The following is a 22,411-nucleotide window of genomic DNA, read 5'->3' as shown; positions in this document are numbered from 1 at the left end:
CTTGATCCTTGCCACTACTATATTGCAGAAATAATAACAATAATTGATATCTTGGAGCCAGGCCTTTCAGGATTCTGTGACTCTGTAAGATCCAAAACCTTTGCTTATCCTAGACCATCTTTTCTCTAAAGCTCGTCCTTATGCCTGATATCTTTATTAGATAAATTCTCCTTCCTCTTTGTTGTCATTGCAAATTAGTGCAAGCTTCTATTTTTATATTCAAAACAACACATTTTTATTTACTTATACCTCCCATCTGACCAACTGTAGAAATTACTAAATGAAGAGCTTTATTATAGCAAAAGTTGGTAAAACTAAGATTTGATAAATGGTTGTAGAAGGAATATGAGTAAACTATATGATTTGTACTTTAATGAATCTCTGAATTAAATATTTATCAGTTCAAACTCCTGAACTTTTAACTTCCACTTCCTAAGAATATCTTTAAGTTTTAATTAAGTAAAAATAAACCATAATGCTTTCACATTTAAATATTAATTTTAACATATATTAAATGTCTAGTGAATATATGCTGGTAAACAGCTTAAGATGTGTATATGTCACAGAGATACACAGATTTTTTCCAATGCAGAATTATTTAGAAACAGGCAAAATACATATATTATTACTCACACTTTGATCTCCCCAGAGCACTTTGATTCTTTTAATATCGCACTTGACAAATTGATATAAAAGATTCTTTACTGTCATTGATATATTATCAGTCTGTGTTGCACAGTATAACTGTTTCCATCTATGTAAAAAGTATGCATATTTAGCACACATATTTAGGTCACTAAATGATGTTAAATGGAGGGCGGTATACAAAATATGTTAGTTTCTCTCTTCTCCATCTTTCTCTTTCTCTTTCCTTCTCTCTCTGTCCTACTAGTTGAAGTAAGCTACATGTGGAAAAGTGGATTTTCAGAAGTTAGTTTATTGTTAGAGAGATATCAAACCCAATATCTATTTTCTAACTGGCTCCTTATATAAACTATGGGAGATTTTAATAGCAGTACTGAATGTGTACTCTTCTAATTCACTTTGTCATAGGGAGTACACTACATTCAATAATGTAGTTTTTCTACTCAGTAAAGCTATTGGTTCCATTTTCTACTTTATTGATTCATATTGATCAGTTTTTATTGTTTCCATTAATATTCTCACCAAAAGCACATCATCATTTTCTTTAAGAAAACAGCATCATGTGATGAATATATACTTTAAAAAGATGTGTTTAGTTGACAATACTTTGAAATATAAGAAGAAAAACAATACTAATTTCCTTTAGTTTGCTTCTGTATAAATCCTACCTTGAACTTTAGTTTAGCTTATACTTAAAGCAAGATGTTTAAATATTATTGTATTTTTTGTTGTCCTCAAAATATACATTTTGTTGAATCTCAATCTCCTATCTTCAGATTGGAAAATTACAGGCAAGTTACCTTAAGACATGTCATGAGCAGCAAATCTGAGCAGTTGGAGCTTGTCCAAAAATGTTATTGTATAATCTGAATGTTAAGGAAAATTGCAATAATTTATTAATATTATACATTAATTCTAAAGCATGGGTATTATTCTGTTTTATTTCATACCACTAGGAAGCTTCTAGCATTTATTCTACATCATAGCTCTTTGAGAAATACACCCTTGAGTAAGTTTTCATTGATATGTATGGTTTGGTTCTTTTAAAAAACAAGATTATTAAAAAAATTGATAGATTTTCCTCTCCACATTTGCAAATATACTATACATTCTAGCAACTGAAATATGAGCTTGACAATGATTTAATTTAGCCAAAGGATTTTAGAAAAGAATAGGATATTAGTGTATACTACAGCAAAATTTTAACCTATGCTTTCTTGACATTGTAAAAGTAAAAAAAATAAAAATGACCCATGGATTGAGAAAAACAAATATCCATTACATAAAAACCTCTGCCTTTGAAAAGAAGAGATAAAAACTATTTTGATTTCTTTTTGGGATGGGCAACTTTACCAGTTTATATGTTTAATGATAATTGATACAATGTCATATTTATGGACTATTGGGAAATAATGTAGTTATTTCTTGCACATAGTTTATATCATATTCCAAAATTCTGTATTAAGATTAGCACAATTTTTATTTTAGGTAAGCAAAAATCACAAATGAAGATGAAACTAATGTCTCTTGCTATTAAATCACTGAAACCTAATATCTTACATATGTCCTAAAACCTAATATCTGAAACCTAATATCTTACATATGTCCTGTCATATATCCTTAGTGACAGATATACCATATCATTTCAATCTCCAGTGTTTCTTCCATTCTGTCTACATTCTTCTCCAACTTAAAATTCCTTTGCAATTCAGGTGATATACTCACAAAGTTCTTGTATAATCAAGAATGTATTTTCTGTTCAGCTAGGTACATACACTTTGGTTTCACAGAGTAATGTGACGTGGGAGACAATGGATGTAATGGAGAGAGTGTAAGCTCGTCAGATGAAATAACTCATGGCTTTGTTTGTGGTTCAGACATTATTTTAAATGACTGTGAAAATAACTGATCAAACTTTCTCCTCCCTCATTTCCAAATGTTAAGGAAATAAGTATATTTCACAAGATTACCCCAAAAGCACATTCTAGCTTCTATGGTTTATGATTGCACTGTTTTAGTAAACACTAATTGTAGCCTTTGGGAAAACTGAGATATGAACCTACCTGGATGCAGATGAATGACATTTGGTTTTAATTGAATAAACTGACATGATTTTTTTTTCTTTTGTTGGTTATGGGACCTGAACTCTGTGCCTGGGTGCTATCCCTCAGTTCAAGGCTCAAGGCTAGCACTCTATCACTTCAGCCACAGAGACACTTCTGGCTTTTTCTGCTTAGGTGGTGCTGAGGAATCGAACCCAGGGCCTTGTCCATTCAAGCCAAGCACTCCACCACTGAGCCACCTTCCCAGGCCAAATGACCTGATATATATATATATATATATACACACACACACATATATATGGACAATTATATATATATGTATATATATATATGGACAATTATATATATATATATATAATTATTGTGAAAATGTCATACAGAGGGGTTAGAATTACACTGGCAAGGTATGAGTACAATTCTTATCAAGCATTGTTGCCTCCTCCTTTGTTTTCCCTATCATCCCTTCCCTCCCTTCTCCTCCCCTCCCCCAAAGTTCTAAAGTTCATTTTTCAACATAACATCTTGTACATCTCATAGTTGCAATGGGTCCACCTGTATCCCTATTTAAACAATTTGTTTTTTCCCTTCTCCTCCCCAAATTATACCAACATCACATACAGTGAAAGCAGGGGTTATGCCATGGGGGAGGGACATACAAAGCAACAAAGAAATATCTTATAAATATATTAGAAACAATAGCAAGAAAGAAAATCTGTTTGAGTCCTTAAATAATTTACACATGTCCCAAGAACCATATAAAGGTGACAAGTTATTTCCCATCTCTTCACTTTTATCCAGTAGGACTCACTTCATCCCTCTTCATCATTTCCCTTCCTCTTCACTCTTCCAAAATGCTATCAGCATCTCCACTAAGACTACCTACCACCTGCACACATTGGTTGTGCTGCCTAGCTCCTTTGCCTCATATCTCTTTCCAAGTTTATTTCTTCGAGATTGCTTTACTTAAAGCTGAATCTGGTGCATGGATGTTGTAAGCAGAGAACAAAACCGTTCTACTTTTCCTTTTTAGCACGTATCATACCTGAAATTATTTATTCCATGTCAGTTTGTGTCTTATTAAACTGAGAACAGTGACTAAGGGTCTTATTTTTGCTATGTATCCTGTTTCCTTTTCAATTCTTGGAATATAGATGATATTCAATGAGCATTCTAAAAATGACATAATTTTTAACACTATTCCCACTCACCCCAATTCTGGAGATGCAGAACTTAAGGGCTTACTTTTTACTGCTAGCTGGAATAAACACAATCAATTTGGATATTTTAGGAACAGTAATTCTCTGAAGAATATTGAAGCATTAAAATGTAAAATAATGTAAAATAAACTGCTAAGGTAATGAAGCAGAAGAACAAAAAGAATAAATTGTACTCAAATATAAAAGTTTTCATGAGTCATACTTAAATGTCCCCTTGTATTAAGAGAGGCAGATTGAAGTGTTATCATGAAAATCCCACACAAAGTGTTGCTTGTGACCTTGTAACATTTTCTAGGCAGGAGAAAGTATTTTTCTTGCAAAGTACAAGATTTCAACAAAAAAAGTGACAAAAATGTGAAGAGAAGAGAAATTTCAAACAACATAAGAATGGGGAAACCCAAGGGGTTCCTTCTTAACAAGACCATACCAGATAGAATGGTATTAAATCTAAAGAAAATTCTAAGGGAGAGATTTATTATCTCAGAGCTAACAGAAAGGGCTTCTTATTAAAGACATCTTGGGTTACTACAATGAATAAATGGTATAATATTCTTGGACAGTACAATGGATATATCAATATATAATTTATCAACTCTAATAAAAGAATGCTAGAGCTGAAAGGAAAGGCAGAAATCATTTAGGCCAAGTACCTTATATTTAAAGGTAGGAAAACTGTCCTTAGATCAAATATTAAATCGGTGATGTGCATGGAATCCCCAGAGGGAAAGAGTTATTTATAAATTAATCTGGATTCTTGTTTAATTATACCAGCACCAGAATGTATCTCTGTAACATACTAATATTATGGAGGCATATGGCAAACCATCTAGCTCTTAAGCTTGGAAAGTTTCATGAACCAACCCAGACACCCTTCAGTAGTTGAATGGATCAAGAAAAAAATATATATGCATATATCTGTGTGTGTATATATATATATGTACATATATATGTACACAATGGAATTCTTTGCTTCCATCATAAAGAATGATACCACATATTAAGTGAAGTAAGACAGACCCCCCCCAAATATGTCTTATGGGTCCTCTCATTTGTAATAAATAGCACACATCTAAGATAGTCTTAACAGATGAGCAGAATAGTTCAAGAGCTATGTAAATATGGCCATATAAGATGATGATAAGCCAAGTGAACTCCAAAATACGGACACAGGTTTTTATTTGTTTTTAATGTATATGTGATTTCTTTTTCCGGTGTGTTTTTTGTTTCCCCTATGGTTAATCCCTTGTTGTCACTCTACTTGATTTTTGGTACCCTGGGTATTGTATATAGGTTGATCTGATTTAGGGAAGGGAAGGGGAACAACCAAATGGTGGGACAAAAGACAAAAGGAGAACCAATGAAACAGTGATATTCACAAGACAATATGTTGGAAATGGTCTGTACAATTTGTGGGAGGTGGCATAGAAGGAAATTGGGAGATAAATGAGGGAGGGTGTAACAAGTTTGACAATAATGTACTTCCTACCATACTTATATAACTATAACCCCTATATACATCAGCTTGACAATAAAATTTAAAAAAATAAGAAAACATGGTGTAATTGTTACATTTGAACTTTGTAAAATACAGGCCAAAATATACTGTACATAGAATGGCTTAACTCTCTTTAAAAATGAAAATTGGCTCAGTATTTTGATAAATTTCTTTATAAATAAAGCAAAATTCATCTATGTCCTTCTTAATTATATGAAACTTGGAATTTTCTTCAAAGTTATTCATCAAATATGTAGTTAAATATAGAAACTGAATATACATGAACAATTTTTACAGAACTCTTCATATATAAGTATATATACTTAAGTATATATAGATATAGTGAACTCATAGTCTGGGTGCTGTCCCAGAGCTCCTTTGAACTCAAGGCTAACGCTCTACCACTTAAGCTATATTGGCATCCTAGTTTTTTTTTTTTTTTCTGAGTAGTTTATTGGGATCAGAGTCTCATGGACTTTTCTGCCTGGGAAGGCTTTGAATCTTGATCCTCAAATCTCAGTCCCTTGAGTAGCTAGGATTTCAGGCATGAGCCTCTGGAATCTGTCATGATATATTTTTATACATATAAATGTTAGCCATGCAGAAGAAAATCCATCAAATGTTATCCTCTTATTCAAAAGACACTGGCAATAAAGCTGGTCAAATTTTCTACCTGTCTGAAATTACTGTATATCCCCAAAAAACAAAAATAACAAAACAACAACCTGTTTTTAGATAATGGATTTTTCATGTTATCAAGTTGTTTCTTCCATGCTTTCTTTTAACTTCAGAAAAATATTTTGAAGAGTCAAATCTAGAATAAAATTTTATAAAATTAATATTTAAAATTAGTTGTATTAAAAAATAAATTGGGATTCCAATTACTCACTAAGACTGTTACAACTTTGTACTATTTGACTTTATTCCTTTTATGAACATATTTGTGCTTTACTATAATTCTATAAAAATTAAAATTGGTGATTAAAAATAAATATAAGTTTCTTAAATTTTATATAAATAGACCCATGTAGCATCCACTTTTCTATCTGTCTGATTAAAATTTTAATAATGATTCTTGGCCGGGTGCTGGTGGCTCACACCTGTAATCCTAGCTACTCAGGAGGCTGAGATCTGAGGATCGCTGTTCAAAGCCAGCCCCGGCAGGAAAGTCCGTGAGACTCTTATCTCCAATAAACCACCAGAAAACCAGAAGTGGTGCTGCAGCTTAAGTGGTAGAGCGCTAGCCTTGAGCTGAAGAGCTGAGGGACAGTGCCCAGGCCCAGAGTTCAAGCCCCACGATAAACAAAAAATAAAAATAAAAATTCTTATTTCAATTTGTTTTGCAAGTGTTAATAGTTTTATTTGTTGATGAATAGTATAGGGGGGTATTTGGATGCTTTCAGAATAGGAGAACTTTTAATATAAACATATATATATATATGCACACACATATGTATATATACATATACACATATATATACGTGTATATATACATGTATATATATATATATACGCATATATATACGCACACACCTATATATATAGTACATATATACACATATATGTATTTATATTTATATGTGAGGGATATGTTCTTGTAAAAATCTTTGAAAAACACTTAATTTCATTTATCTTAGAAAATGTCTAAGAAAGAAATGGCTGGATTATAATTTAGGCATAGGTTTAACTTGAAGAAATTGAGTTAAAACATGTTTATTCCAGTTTCCTTTCCTTCCAACATTCTCTGAGAGTTCCAATTCTTGTTTCTAGCCCAGTCAGCCAACACTTTTTAATATTTGAAATTCTGCTGGTTGTGCTGTGGTCTTTTTTTAGAGTTTTATTCACAAGCAGTAAGGCAATATGACAATGATAAAGACCAGCTTTATGTTCATTTTAGCTATCTTTTTCTTTACTTTATAAGCTGTCATATCAATTTTATTATATATTTATATTTATTACTCAATTACAGAATATGCATATATTATCTATATACCTACATATATATGGATATATATACCTATAGAACATATACATATAAGTACATATATATATACATGTTTTGTATAGTGTGTGTTTCTGTATGTGTGTGTGTGTGTGTGTGTGTGTGTGTGTTTGTGTATATATGTCAGTAGTAAGACTTGACCTGAGTTCTTTCTCTCTTGATTGGCTTTTGCTTAATCATGACACTTTACCCCTTGAGCAATATTTCCACATCTAGGTTTCTGATGTTTAATTTCATATAAGAGGCAGGCTGGCTTCTAAAATCTCAAACTCCTGAGTACTAGGATTGCAAGTATGAGTCACCAGTTCCCTGCTTGCTGTATTTTACTTATGGTTAACATGCTTTTTTTGCCTTAAATTATTCAGTTTCTTTAAATTTATGTATTCTGTCTTCTATATATACCTATACATATATATATATGTATATTTGCAAACCTTCTCCTTGACTGTAACTTTCCTTTTCATGTTGTTAACTGTGCCTTTTGATGATTGCTTTCTGTTTTTATGAAATTCAATTTGTCAGATTTTGTCTTCTTTAATGTTCACATCTGCCTTTATTCTTTTACAAAATGACATATGCCTAAATAGCTTAAATACAAAAACATTCTTTTACAAGACTAGGATTTCTGAAAGCTAGATTCAAATTCTAGTGAAGGGATTCTTGCTACACAGTTGACTTTCTTCCTGCTCTGTCCTCATACCACTTAGGGAGGTTCAAACGTGCAAGTCCTTCTATGTCTCTTTTTATAGAGTCAGTAGCTTCATCATGAATTTCCCACTTTCAAGAGTTCATTTAAACTTTCCAAAGGCCTCATCTAAAAATACTAACATACTGGGGGGTAGGGGTAAGGGCATCAGTATACGGTTTGACATTGGATCATACAGCCAGTCTAAAACATATTACATGTTGTGCTATTCTAACAGAATATTCTCTAAATCAAGGATTCTCACCAAAACCATTTTGTCATTTTAAAAAGTCTTATATTGAAGTACGTAATCTACTTCAACTTAGTATTTGAAAATTCTATGAGGAAAGTGATTAGATGATTCATGGAATATGTTTTTTTAATTGTTTCAGTACTATAAAAATAAACAAAACAAAACAACAACAAGAAACATAATTTCTTTCCATATTTGATTCTCTAGCCTTTGTTGAAAGATCATAGAATACAACAATCTTTTTAGACAATTAATAGCAGGAAACTGAAGAGAAAGAAATGTCATGCAATTGTTGTATAACTTATACAATATGACTTGAATAATAGCCAATTAATTGTTTATTAGTATTAAAATTAATTATGTAGGAGAAATTAGAACCAAGAGTGTTTTCAAAATATTTAAATTTCATGATTCAAAGACAAAACTAAATGATAACGTATTCTAGTTAACAAATACTGGCAGTTAGGCACAGGTGCTAAAGTTAATAAAAATATTTCTATGTTATGAACATATATTACGAGCAAAAGGTAATTAGAGAATTTTTGTAATTCTGTTCCCCTCCCCCCCTTGGTGAAAAGCAGCACAGTGAAAATAACTATTTTCTCTTTTATTCCACAATGTTTCTGGGCACATTGCTAGTATATTTTTATGCAAATACGAGTCTTGAACTCTGAGCTTGGGCTCTGTCCCTCAGCTCTTCAGCTCAAGGCTAGCACTCTACCACGTGAGCCACAACACCACTTCCGGTTTTCTGGTGGTGAATTGGAGATAAACATTGCACAGACTTTCTTGTTCGGGCTGGCTCTGAACAGCGATCCTCAGATCTCAGCCTCCTGAGAAGCCCGGATCACAATGCGTGAGCCACCAGCACCCAGCTTGCTAATACATTTTTAAGAATAAAGATGTACATAAAACTGAGCCATAATATAAATCTCTCCTTCTTACTACAAGCAAGAAGTAATAGAGACAAAGGTTAATTACAGCTCATTTTTGACATGCTAACGTAGAGAGAGAAACTGGACACACTATGTTTTGACTATGAACCTTACAGCCCCGGAAAATGGAAGACTAAAGTCTAGTGTTCTCTTCAGGAAGAACCAAACCTAGGATATTCACAATGTCCATAAAATTGCTCTCTTTTTCCTCTTTGTATTTGTTGGTTTCACTTTGTCTCTGTTGGCTACAGACATAATAAAAGTTGACCTTCAAAAACAGCAGATGAAATGACCTTTTCCTTTTTCAAACCTTAGAAAAGATTACCATTCACCTGGAATCCCTATCAATTGCCCCAGTTCCTACAGTGATAACTGTATCAAAAGGAATGTTGATTAATTCAGCTCAAATATATAGAACATTACAGATTTGGGAGATAAAGTTCATCTAAGCAACCAAGAGGTTAAATCAATAGAACGAGGAGAAAAGTCCCTGGTGATCTGGCAACCAAAAGCTGAGAAAAGATAGGAAAGAGAGAGAAATGTGCACCATTTTGAATTAGCATACGCTTATAAATAAACTAATTAGGTAGCATATTAAATATCCGTATATTTGAAAATGATTGTATGAAATTTTTCTATCAAAAGATAGTATGAGGAAAAATATGAAGGGACTTATAAGTGACATGTTATTCATATTAGTTCAACAAATTTCATAGTATTGACAAATTTCTCAATTCATGGTCAACGCATTACTCTAAAATTGAAATGTTTATGAAACAAGCCCTAAGGAAACCAACATATTTAACTACCTGTGAAAACTTTAGTGCAAGTATGAGAGAACTGACTCACAAACACATGTTGAAACTCTTTAGTACAACCAAAATAAGAACAAGTACATAAAATTATTAACAAATAACTACACAGAATATTAATAATCAGTTATCATGTTCAAGAAAGATTAATTTGATAAATATGTATCCCAGTATTAGAGAAGCTCTGATCACAGTTAGGGTTGTCATAGTTAAACATGTGATTGGGGAGTAGAAGACTTATTAGAAATTAAACTAAGCAGGTTAATATCTCTCTATATTTGGTAAAGACTCTTGTTCAAATATCCATGTTCAATGATCAAAAGAAGCAGAAAAAAGAATGCAGAAAGAAGTGCCCACTTATATCACTGTTACTTAATAGGAACAAGAAAGTGTTAATCTACTCCTGCAATCTCTCTGGCTTCAGCGATTTTGAGAGTGAAGGTATTTTTGGTAGAGAGAATGAAGTTAATTGTCAGCAATGTTAAACAAGGTTCCAATGTCTTCATTTACATTACTCTAAATATGTCCTGTGGCAACAATATATTCCTATTTGTATAGATAAATATTAGTTGGCTTGCTTGTAGTTTTCTCTTACATGTCTTATTATTATGATATGTAAATATAAAATAACTCAAATCAATAATAACAGTAAATATAATATCTAATTATTATCTGTATGTGTGAAAGCTAGCAAACTTTCATTTATAATAACAACAAGTAGATAAAAATAAAAATAGAAAATATCTGTCCTCTTATTAGGAAGTACATATAGAAAGTAGAAAATATTTAGAAATAATGCTATTAGGAAGGACAATATCATGCTCTTTTGAACAACAGGATATTTGAATTGGGAACATATAAGATGATAGCAACAACAACTTAAACCCTTTAATCTGGGCTCTGCTGGCCTGTAATCCTAGATACTCAGGAGGGTGAGATGTGAGAATTGTGGTTATATGATTTGTGGAGGCAAGGAGAATCACAGAAACAGTGGGACACAGGGTGAACAAATTCAGCAGTCATACTCACTAGACACTATGTTGGAAATAAACTATACAACTTGCGGGGGAGTGTTGGGAGGGGAAAAAGTGGAAGAAAATTAGGGATTAGGTAACATTGTTCAAAAAGAAATATACCCATTACCTGACACAAGTAACTGTAATCCCTCTGTACAATCACTTGATTGTAACCTCTCTGTACAGTATTTTCACAATAAAAAACCTATTTAAAAAACAAAAATGAACCAAAAACAAACAAAAAACAAAACAAAACTAATGTACTGCAGGGAAATGATGGCTCATGCCAGTAATCTCAGCTACTCAGGAGGCTGAGATCTGGGAATTGTGGTTCAAACTCAGCCTGTTTCGAGAAATCTGTGAAACTTGTATCTCCAATAAACTACTGAGAAAAAGTTGGAAGTGGCACTGTGGGTCAAGTGGGAGAAGACTAGCCTGAGCCTAGGATCTGAGTTCAAATCCCAGGATGGCAAAAAAAGAAAATAAAAAAAGTGTAACAAATATGATATTTGTTCTATTTGAAAATGATTAAATGATAATGCTGTTGGGAAATGATCTTCACATGGGGAAGACTCTAATCAAAATAAATTCTGGATTGTTTGAAATATGAAATGTTCGTGTGGAGGGAGGACAAAGTATGAAAGTATATGTTCAGCTAGACAAAATATTAAACATAAAAAATTGCAGCATATGCACAAATCAAAATAACATGAAGCAAATTAGCTTTGGATACAAGAAAAGTAAGAAAGAGACAGTATGGAAAATTACCTACAATCATTCTTCTTTGGGAGGAATCACTGTAATATAGATGATACAGAAAAATTTAATACTCCTTTTGTGCCTACATGTTCCCAATTAATAGTAAGTTTTCAGTGAGCAGAAGAGGTAGATTCTATATCATTCACAATATTACTAGGTGGAGCAGACATAGCTGGTGGATTTCGAAATCAGGGTTGTGATAAAATAGAAGTTTATGCAGCATGTGCTACAAAGACAGGAAAGACAGTTGTGGGAAGGACTCTTGTTCTTCTTAGGTCCTCAGGACAAAGCGGGGAAGGAGCATCTTCATTTGTTAACTACAATACTTCAACCACCCAACTTGGCTCTTCATTAAAAAAAGTAAATAAGTCAATCAGTAATTCAATGCATTGCTTTGAGAGTGGCTCCAGTCACACAAATTTATATTATTTTAGACACCTGGCCTTAATGAAAATCAGACCAGGGGTATAATTCATTGTTTACCCATAACAGGAGGAATAGCAACTAAATAAATTACCCCCATGAATAATCTCTTTGAACTCTGGGCCTGAGCGCTGTCTCTCAGCTCTTCAGCTCAAGGCTAACATGCTATCACTTGAGCTCTAGCGCCACTTCTGGTTTTCTGGTGGTTTATTGGAGATAAGAGTTTCGTGGACTTTACTGTCTGGGCTGGCTTTGAACTGTGATCCTCATATCTCAGACTCCTAAGTAGCTAGAATTATAGGTGTGAACCACCAGCGCCTGGCACCCATGACTAATATCTTCTACAGACTATAAAGGTTAAACATTCCCGAAAAGAATGAAAACCAAGTGGCTAAAAATCTAAGGAAATGTGTTAATGTAGTAGTGAGTGTCAGACTGCAATCATCTAAGATTGGAATCTTTTTGTGCTAAGTTTTAGGAAAGGTCCCAAATTATGTACTTCTGGGAAAAGTGACCTTGGGAATTTAAGATATAATGAATCAGAGTGAATTACTCTTTTAGTTCTGCAGATTATTTTTATAATCCACTTGCTCCTTAAAACAGGATAAGAAAGATTATGTGGGTATTTGTGCAAGAATATTTATTTCAACACTGCAGTGCTCCATGTTACAATAAAGTCAATTGCCCAAATGATTATTATATCAGTATCTCTATTTTGCGGAATATTGTGCACTCATTTAGAAGAATGACACCTATCTATATTTACTGACTGCAAAGACAGTCACAGGATGCTAATAAATAAAACAAGTCAATTGCACTATAATGTGCAATATAAAGTCAAAAGAGGAATAAAAGAAAACAGAGAAGAAAACGAGATTGAAAATGAGAAAGAAAGTAGTAAGGACAAAAGGGAGAGTTACCTATGCATTTTTATGACAATTATGCATTTTTATGTCAATACCTGACAATAAGATTTGTTTTGTGCCTTGTTAAGGCTTGAACTCAGGAGCCTGAGTTCTTACTCAGGATTTTTAATCATGAATGGTGTTCTAACACTGGATCCATGCCTCCAGTCTAAAATTTTGGTGGTAAATTAGAGGGTTTTTGGACTTTATTGTGTAGCCTAATTTGGAACCTAACAGTCTCACAAGTGTCTGCAATTTTAGGCATAAACCACTATGCCCAAATCTTATTTAAGATATTTTATTATTCAAGTTATTATTTGAAGTAATATCTGGAACCTTTTTTCCAGAGTTTTCCAAGAAACCTCTCAAACATTATTGGATGAATTAAAAATTATCATTTTAATAAGTAAATAAGCAAATATAAAGAAATCTAATCCTTTTAAAATTACACTTAAACTTAACATATGTTGGTGAGTAACTGCTTAATTTAAAAGTTGTTGCTACTAAGCCATCCTATCTTCAGTGTATGTTCTAATTAGTAAGGAAAGTCAGCCTGGGAAAAGAGTAAAATTTTTATTCCCAAGCTTCGCAATGAAGCAAAGAGGCTCTGAGATCACTTTATACCATCAAAATTAATGATACTAAATATTTAAGAAAAATAACCATCTTCAATGAATGCATTCCTTTTCATATTTGTAGGTCATCTCAAAAAGCCAGATGGCATCATCAAAATTTCAAACTCCTGTTATGGGTTTTAGTGCAGAGCTGTATCAAAATTTAATGATCTAAGTAAGTTCTTGCTAAGATTTATGGGAATAATATGCAAGGTTCTAAAGGTAGCAGTCTCAAAACACAAAATTTAGAGTCACATCCTACTATTGCTAGCCATGTGTTCTTACATTACCTAAAGTGATAGCCTCAATTCTATCAGCTATACAGTAGAGATGATATCACTGCTCACTTTATTGTGTCATTATAGTCATTAAATGAAGTCACATGTACTTCCAAAATGCATGGCCTTAGGTACCATTCAATCAGTGTTAGCTATTAAAGCTATATTGTGGGGAATGCATGGTGCAATACAACAGAACTTAGGTAGCTATAATGATTAATTTCTAAAACATAAGAAATAATATTACTCTGAGAACACCATAAAGTTAGGGACTTTTCTTTAGATGCCTTGTCCATGGAAATTCAATTACTGATATCAAATAATTAAATATCCTTAAACTAAAGCAAACAAGAACACCTTAGTGCAGGCAGATGGATCTTGGTATATTGTATGCATGCACATATATTTTATATATTTTAATTTTGATTAAGGTTTTAGTATATTCTATTAAACACCCTTCAAAACCACATATGAAGCAACATTGCAGTAATAAAAAATGATTGGAGGCAGAAAACTTAAGTGTTGCATCTGTGTTTTGTAATAAACAAACAGTACAATCATTCTATGATTCTCATATTCTGTATATCCATATTGAACACGTACAATGTATTGGGCATTGTGTTAGGTCTTGGAATGCAAAAGGTAACAAACTAGACTAACTTCCCATCATTCTAATGCTTATGTATAGGTCAGTTTTTTTATCAGTAAAAAAAGTAGTATTTCTTAGTTTTAATAAGATGTAATGAGTTAATGTAGGCAAAAGAGTGGAATAGAGATGATCTTGCTAATTGTTAATTATCCCTTTAATATTCCTTTTGTTTCTAAGATGAAGGTGAAAATATTTCCAAAACAATAGGACAGTGCTAATGGATGATAATGCATCAATTGGAATAGATCCTCTTCCATTTTGCTTCTGTTCTAGTTAATATGCATTAGAAATAATGGCAATATAAAAACAAGCAAACAAAACTAATGTATCTAAAGGAAATAAGACAAGGTCAGCAGCAGGGTTATTCTTCTCTGTTCACAGGAACATCTAGAGTCACACATTAAATCACAGTTTTGGCAAATGCACATCTGTGAATCAGGATGGCAGTGACTTATTGTACTCAACGTAGATATGACTGATTTTAACAAGCAAATCCTATCATTAACTTCTCTAAAGGCTGGTGGCATTTTATTCACTTCTATTGTATGTCACAATCAGGGCTCTACGGTGAACACAGTAAGAATTAAATCAGTTCTGATTCAATAAAAATGTATACATAAAATCCAGAACTACTTTCCTGATTTGTAACATTCATTGTGTCTTTATATTTAGATACATACTGTCCAAATTATGTAGACAACATGCATCAATAGCTCCTCAGATTATAGTTCAAGTTCTATAGTCAATGCCAACTTAACCAGGGAATTTTGTGTTATTGTATATTCTTAGATAAACTTTTACCTTTTATTAATTGTCAGAACCGTTTGTTGTTGTTGTTGTTGTTGTTGTCAGTCCTGGGGCTTGAACTCTGGGCTTGGGCACTGTCCCTCAGCTCTTCAGCTCAAGGCAAGCATGCTACCGCTTGAGCCACAGGGCCATTTCTGGTTTTCTGGTGATTAATTGGAGGTAAGAGTCTCATAGACTTTGCTTCAGGGGCTGGCTTTGAACTGTGATCCTCAGATCTCAGCCTCCTGAGTAGCTAGGAATAAAGATGTGAGCCACTGGTGCTCGGCAGAACAGTTATTTTAAACTGTTTTTGCTTTTTTTTTGTTTCATTCCTAATTCTATTTCTGTGTTTGAATAGAGGGAAACATAGTAAACTCCACTGAGGGTGTTCACCTTTTTTCCATTCCATACCCTACCGGCTTATCATCCTTTCTTGAGTTTGGGTTTCTAAGAGATGTTGCTTGCTATCTTATTTTCTTCAAGTTCAAGTTACTTAAACTCTTAAGTGATCAATAAAACAGCTTAAAAGTTAACTATAATATGAAAAGCAAGATCTAAGTTGTTCATTTTAATCACCACATCGAAAATGTTTTAATGTAGAGAAGATGTATAAGTAATGTTATCTCCTCTGAGGTCCACTGATGACAAGAAAAGAACTTTAGATCAAATGTGGAATGCCTTTTATCAGGTGTTTTGTTTAGCACCAAGACACCGTGCAACCAAGAATACATTGAAACTCCTCAAAATAATCTTACTTCAAATTTGAACTCAGGATTTAACTATAGTGAAGCAAAACCTGGAAATTAGTTACCTAGAATTCTGAGCACATATTGTACTGTACATTAGCCAAATTACTTGTTGAGCTTAATTGTATAATTAATGAGGATAACATGCCTTTTGGCATAGGCATATGAAGCACGAAAGGTATTTCTCTTGCTTGACTCTAGGAGAAATGTGAAATGGAGTGTACAAACAGAGTTTTATGTAGGATGCAGAGGTAAGAGTATCATCACAAAACAGGAAGATCCTGAAATATTTTTTAAAAAAGCACAATTGACATGAAGTACATATAAGAGTCTGGAAGAATTTACTCAATATCCAATAGATAGTGGTGTGAAACAACTTGTTGGATGCAGAGAATTATGTATAGCTTGATAGAAACAGAATGCAGGGGAAATAAAAAAGATCATATGGCGAATGCTGAAGGGTTGACCTATGAATGTTATAGACAATGCAAAGTATTTTGAGTAAGAGTAAACTATAATCACATTTCTGAACCTAGAAAATCCCTGTTAGTAGTGTAAAAGTGAAACTGGAGTACACAAGATAGAAGAGAAGGAAGAAAATGATGGCATTATTCCTTTAGAATCTCCCAAGTTGGTTTTAAATATGTCATCTCTGTGGATAATTGTGTGTTCAAATTTGCGTATATTTTACTATAATCTGTTTGAAAGAGAATCTTGGCATTTTCTTTCTGTATTCATAAAGCTATTGTGTACCTGGCACATAAGCAAATGCTTTAGAATTTTGTTTAATGACTATTGTTGCAAACTAAGAAACAGAATGAAATTCTAATTAATTCTTTCTGCTGCTTTACAATTTGCAGCTCTTCACGTAAGCAGAAAGAAGAGCTGTATAAATATCTAGAGCATCTTTCTGCTTCAGCCTAATCATGGCTTTTAATAGCTGTGTTTCTTTTTGTGACATTGCCATTAATTAATAAAACAGCTTGCATGGTTTAAATTATTAGACATGTTTGACAAGAAAAGAATTCAAAGAAATGTGATGATGGCAGATTTAGTAACAACTTTTAAAAGGATATATATAACATTATATATTATTTGTAGTATATAATATATATTTGAAAAAAAGACAGTCTCTTCAAAACGATGTTGGGAAAACTGGACATCCATATTCAGAAGACCAAAACTGGATCCTTGTCTGTCACCTTGGGTTAATATTCACTCAAAATGACTCAAGGACATCAATGTAAAATCTGAACCTTTGAAACTACTAGAGCAAAGAACATGAGAAAGACTAAGTAGGCATAAGAATTGGCACAGGCAAGAACTTTCTGAGAAAAATTCTTTGGGCTGGGGAAATTTGCCAGAATTGACAAATGGGATAGAATCAAGCTAAAAAAGTTTCTGAATAGCAAAGGATATAATTAATAAGCTAAACAGACAGCCTACACAATAAGAAACTATCTTTATCAGTCATATATATGATAGAGACTTAATATTAAGAATATATAAAGAGCTCAAGAAGTTAAAGCCCAAAAGAGTCAATAATACAATCAAATAAATGGGCAAAGAAATTCTTGATTTTTGTGTTTTGTTGTCGGTTGTGGGGCCTGAACTCTGGGTCTGGGCCCTGTCTCTCAGCTCTTCAGCTCAAGGATAGTGCTCTACCACTTGAGCCACTGCGCCACTTCCAACTTTTTCTGCTTATGTAGTGGTGAGGAATTGAACCCAGGGCCTCATGCATGTGAGGCAAGCGCTCTACCACTGAGCCACCTTCCCAGCCCCAAGGAATTCTATAGAGGCTTCTTAGAAGAAGTAAAAATGGGCAATCAATACAGGAAATGCTCTACCTCTCAGTCATAAAGGAAATATAAATTAAAGCACCATGAGGTTCTATCTCAACCCAGTATGATTGGCCATCAGCAAGAACTTGAACAAAAACAAATGCTGGTAGGATGTGAGGATAAAGGAATCCTATTGCATACTGTTGGTAGAAATGTAAACTAGTACAATTCTTTTGGAAATTTCTCAGTTTGGTAATCTTTGGTAATCTTTGGAGATTTGCCATTTGGTGATTTCTCAAGAAACTAAACTTAGAACTAACCAATAATCTGGTGATATAATTCTTGGGCATTTATCAATCATATTTTAAAATCATTGTACAGAAATACAGTAAAAAAAAACTTCTACATTCATGCTCCTTGCTGCTCTATTTACAATAGCCACATCATGAAATCAGTCCAGAGAAGATGCTTTACAATGTATATATATATATATATATATATATATATATATATATATATATATATATATATATATATATATATATATAATGGAATTTGACTCATCAATCCAAAAAGATATAACATCATTTTCGGAGAAATTGACCTGGAAAAATTTTGCTAAGTGAAACAATTTGAGTTTAAAGAGACAAACAATGCATGCTTTTCATTCATATGTGAAACTTAGGTTTAAATTAAGCAAATTAGAAAAAAAAGCAAATAGGAAAAACACCATACTGGCTTATAGGCACATATACAAAAAAATTAATGTGTTGAAGTAAGACCTCTTTGCACAGGACTATTTTAAAAATCAAGAAGAAAAAAGAAAGTGTGGTATATTCGGGGATGATCCCAATGATGTAAGTCCTGTGAACAACTTACAATCATGCTGATAAAATAAAGACCAGAAAGCTAAAATACATTTATTAGGGGAAGGATCAAGAGGGTGAGAAGGCAGATAAATGGAGAGGAGGTGGAAAATAGTCATTATATTCAATGCTCATGGAGAAGAACAGATCACCTAATTTGAAGGAATAGGTGTTATTGGGAAAGTTGGAGGAGAATAAGGGAAAGGGTGATATAATCAACATGCACTGTACCTATGAACTGACATGATGAATGGAAATCTCTTTGTACAGTTAAAGAAAATAATATACATTATACAATAGATGGAATGAATAAAGTACTGAGCATGCAAATAAAAATGTTAAATTGTAATCCCATTGTACAACCTTTTGAAGTTTAGAAAATAAATAAAAAATATTTTAGATGAAATTATGAGAAGAATCACAGCCACTCTTATCATCCTACAAAGGTACTGGGAAATTAAGAAAGAAAGAGAAAAGAACAAAGTAAACTTACAAAAATCAATTCGTTTAACATAAGCTGATCATTCTCTCAATTTCCTCACCTTCTTTCATTTTTAATGGACTTAGAAGTGGATTTGCAATGGAGAAAGACTATGTGTAAACTATAAGCAGGTTAATTTTTTTGAAAAGTGACATTGTACACAGATTTCCAGGACTATTCAAATTCATATACCACTAAATTTAGATGCAAGTAAAAAACACAGAATGTGTCTTGTCTCCCTGACAACACTGTATTCATTTCATCGTGTCCACATGCAAAAGCATGACAATCTTCCAAAGAGCAAACGGATTAAAATGACTATTTTGGAAGTAAGGGGACTGTTTCATAGACATTGTTTAACTGATAAGATGCTGAATATTATTTGTCCTAATAGTAATAATAAAGCCACATAACATTCTGATGTTGTTTCATAAATGTTCCTTTCAAAGCACAGATTTTAATTGAATTTATTAACATGCACATATTTTCTTTCCTTGAATTGCAAATTTGGATTTTTAATAAGTATATTGTGTTTAAGTATTGACTCTAATAATAACTGAACATGTGTCAAGGATATTTATCATTCTATCATGCTTAAATCTATCTCTTATAAATGAAAGGGCAACAAAATATTTAATGTTTATGTATAATTAATTATTAATTTACATCATCACCAAAAGTGGGAGGGATATAGGAGTTTAATAAATTTAAGTGTACACAACACTGTACACTTACACAGCACTGACATAATATATTCAATCTGATGGTTTACTGAGATTATTAGTACACTAATGTTTGGGGACTTATAATACAATTTATGTTTCATTCTGGAAAAGGCTAGGAGTTCAGAGTGACTGAAGCACAGGAAGAGAGAGATAAGTTATGCAAAATACACATTTGAAAAGAAAACTAATTTTATGTAAAGTGGCATCAACCTCTATAGTTAGATTAAAGAGGAAATGATTTGGTTAGAATGTATTCGTGCCTGTATTCTGGAAAACTTTTTGGAGATGCAATTAAACTTGAATTCAAAAGTATTCTCTGGGTATATTATGATAACATTTTTTCCCACAGAAGCAATTGCTCATTACCTTTGTAGTTAACCTTGAAGCCAACAGATCCAACACTTTCATCTGTTTGAAGGTGCAGCCACATCTGGCTACTCATGCTTACGATCAAGTCTGGCACAAAACTTCCAGTTAGCCTAAAAAAAAAAGAGTGATAAAGAAGAGAGAAACAGATTATTTAAATGTTCTCTGCATGTGGATTGTAAGAAAGGTGTGTTTCTCTATATTTTACCAGGAAAGAAAACAGCTGGCAGATAAACTTTAGATTATGTGTGCATGTACCACACGAGACAAACTAGACAATTTAGTGATCAAAGTTTATAATTTAAAAATACAGTTTTATGCATTTAACTTGGTTAGATCTTTCATATCCCTGAGGCAAGATTACTAAATTTTAGACCATCAGAGAGTCTTTTACTTCTTTGAACTCAAAAGGAAAAGATGATCTAAAAAAATCTTCAAATATCTTTAGTTCTGAAAACATATACTATTTTAACCTTTAAAGTTTCAGAGAAGTCCATTCTAAAGATTGTGAAAGCTATTCTAATAGCATCTAGAATAATAGAGTAAGTACTTAGTAAATCTAAATCTTTGCAGTGCAAATGTTGAGCACAAGGGCCTTAATTTAATTATATCCATTATATTTACCTGTATTTTATGTGCTTTATTATAAATAGGTGTATTTAAATGAACCTCATGCTAACTTGAGGTGGCATAACTTACTGTATCATGTGTAATATCTCATTCAGCAAGGCATGATTTTATAGCCACAGAAGGGAAATTACTTCATGTTTCCTTATTTATTAATAATGTTTTAGCCACAGATTTAAACTGACACCAAGGGTCAAACAAAGGATGAATGTAAATGAATAAATTAGACCTTGAGGGAGTAACTCTAAGAACAGAAAGAAATGCACTCATTGAAGAATAAATGTACAAATTAATAGAGATTTTAAATCCCATACTAAAAATGCTTTTGAAAAAGGAATTACTGAAGGTTTAGGAACTATACTGTTAAAATATGAAGGGCTGCAACATTCGGTCAAGTCACTTTTTTACAATAAAAAGGACATTTTAAGAGAGCAAGGAAAAGTATCTTCTAGAGAGTGGCTATGTGGGAATGAAACCAGTAGAGGGCAGCATTAATGACCATATTCTTGCATTGACCCTGGCAGTAAAATGTTCTGCTTCAGAGTCAGCTACCAAGATAAGAAAACTGACATTTAAATAGACTGCATGAACAGTGAAAGTTGGTCTCCAGTGTTTAGTGTTTATCACTAATGTTAATCACATTAAAATATTGTTATTCAGTTTGTGGGGATTTATATGACATTGAGGAACATTGTCAAGAAAGTTAAGAATTACAAAACACATATATGACATGTATTTATTGTGCATATAAATATTTACACCTTTGCCATTTGAAACATCCTTTAATTATGGCTCGTGATACATGAATATTCATGTCACTGGAACTTTGGTGAAAGAGAGGTCCTGATCTACAAGCCACTGTGGAGAGACAGATGCAGGTTAATGAGTAAGAATGAAAACTGAAGTTCAGAGCCATGGCAGAAAGTAAAATGAGCCCGTTATAAAATGGGCACAAGAGCTCAAGTTTGTAAAATGTGCCATATCAAATATGCCACCAATCTTTCTCATCCTGAAATCTAAAATGGTATTTGGGGGAAATTTTAATTGTTGTTATTTATCACATACATCAACATACTTTTCAGTTCTGAATAATTTTAACAGCCTAAAGCCTCTATCAACTACTGTGTCAGTTCATAAAGAACAACTAATGCATGCAGATCAAATTGTTCCCTTATTAATTTGCTCTAATAGTAAGCCAGATTCTACCTAATTCTAGATTCACTGCTAGTTTAAACATAGAGAAAAATTTAAAACTCTTAAATTTTTCTCTGATGACAAAAAA

The 22,411-nt window shown here is 32.7% G+C and overlaps 1 protein-coding gene across 3 annotated transcripts in view; it reads right to left on the bottom strand.

The window, feature by feature from the left end:
* The window catches only part of Csmd3 (CUB and Sushi multiple domains 3), a 929,488-nt gene that overhangs the window by 447,770 nt on the left and 459,307 nt on the right, over positions 1 to 22,411 (bottom strand). For all 3 annotated transcript variants that reach the window (XM_013012565.1, XM_013012564.1, XM_013012566.1), the window contains one exon: positions 20,503 to 20,615. In XM_013012565.1, the coding sequence (XP_012868019.1) occupies positions 20,503 to 20,615 (113 nt within the window). The remainder of the gene's footprint in view (positions 1 to 20,502; positions 20,616 to 22,411) is intronic.

Source organism: Dipodomys ordii, unplaced genomic scaffold, assembly GCF_000151885.1.
Source record: "Dipodomys ordii isolate 6190 unplaced genomic scaffold, Dord_2.0 Scaffold17, whole genome shotgun sequence".
Classification (NCBI taxonomy): Eukaryota; Metazoa; Chordata; class Mammalia; order Rodentia; family Heteromyidae; genus Dipodomys; species Dipodomys ordii.
The sequence above is the reverse complement of the archived record's forward strand: the minus strand, read 5'-3'. Positions and strand labels throughout refer to the sequence as shown.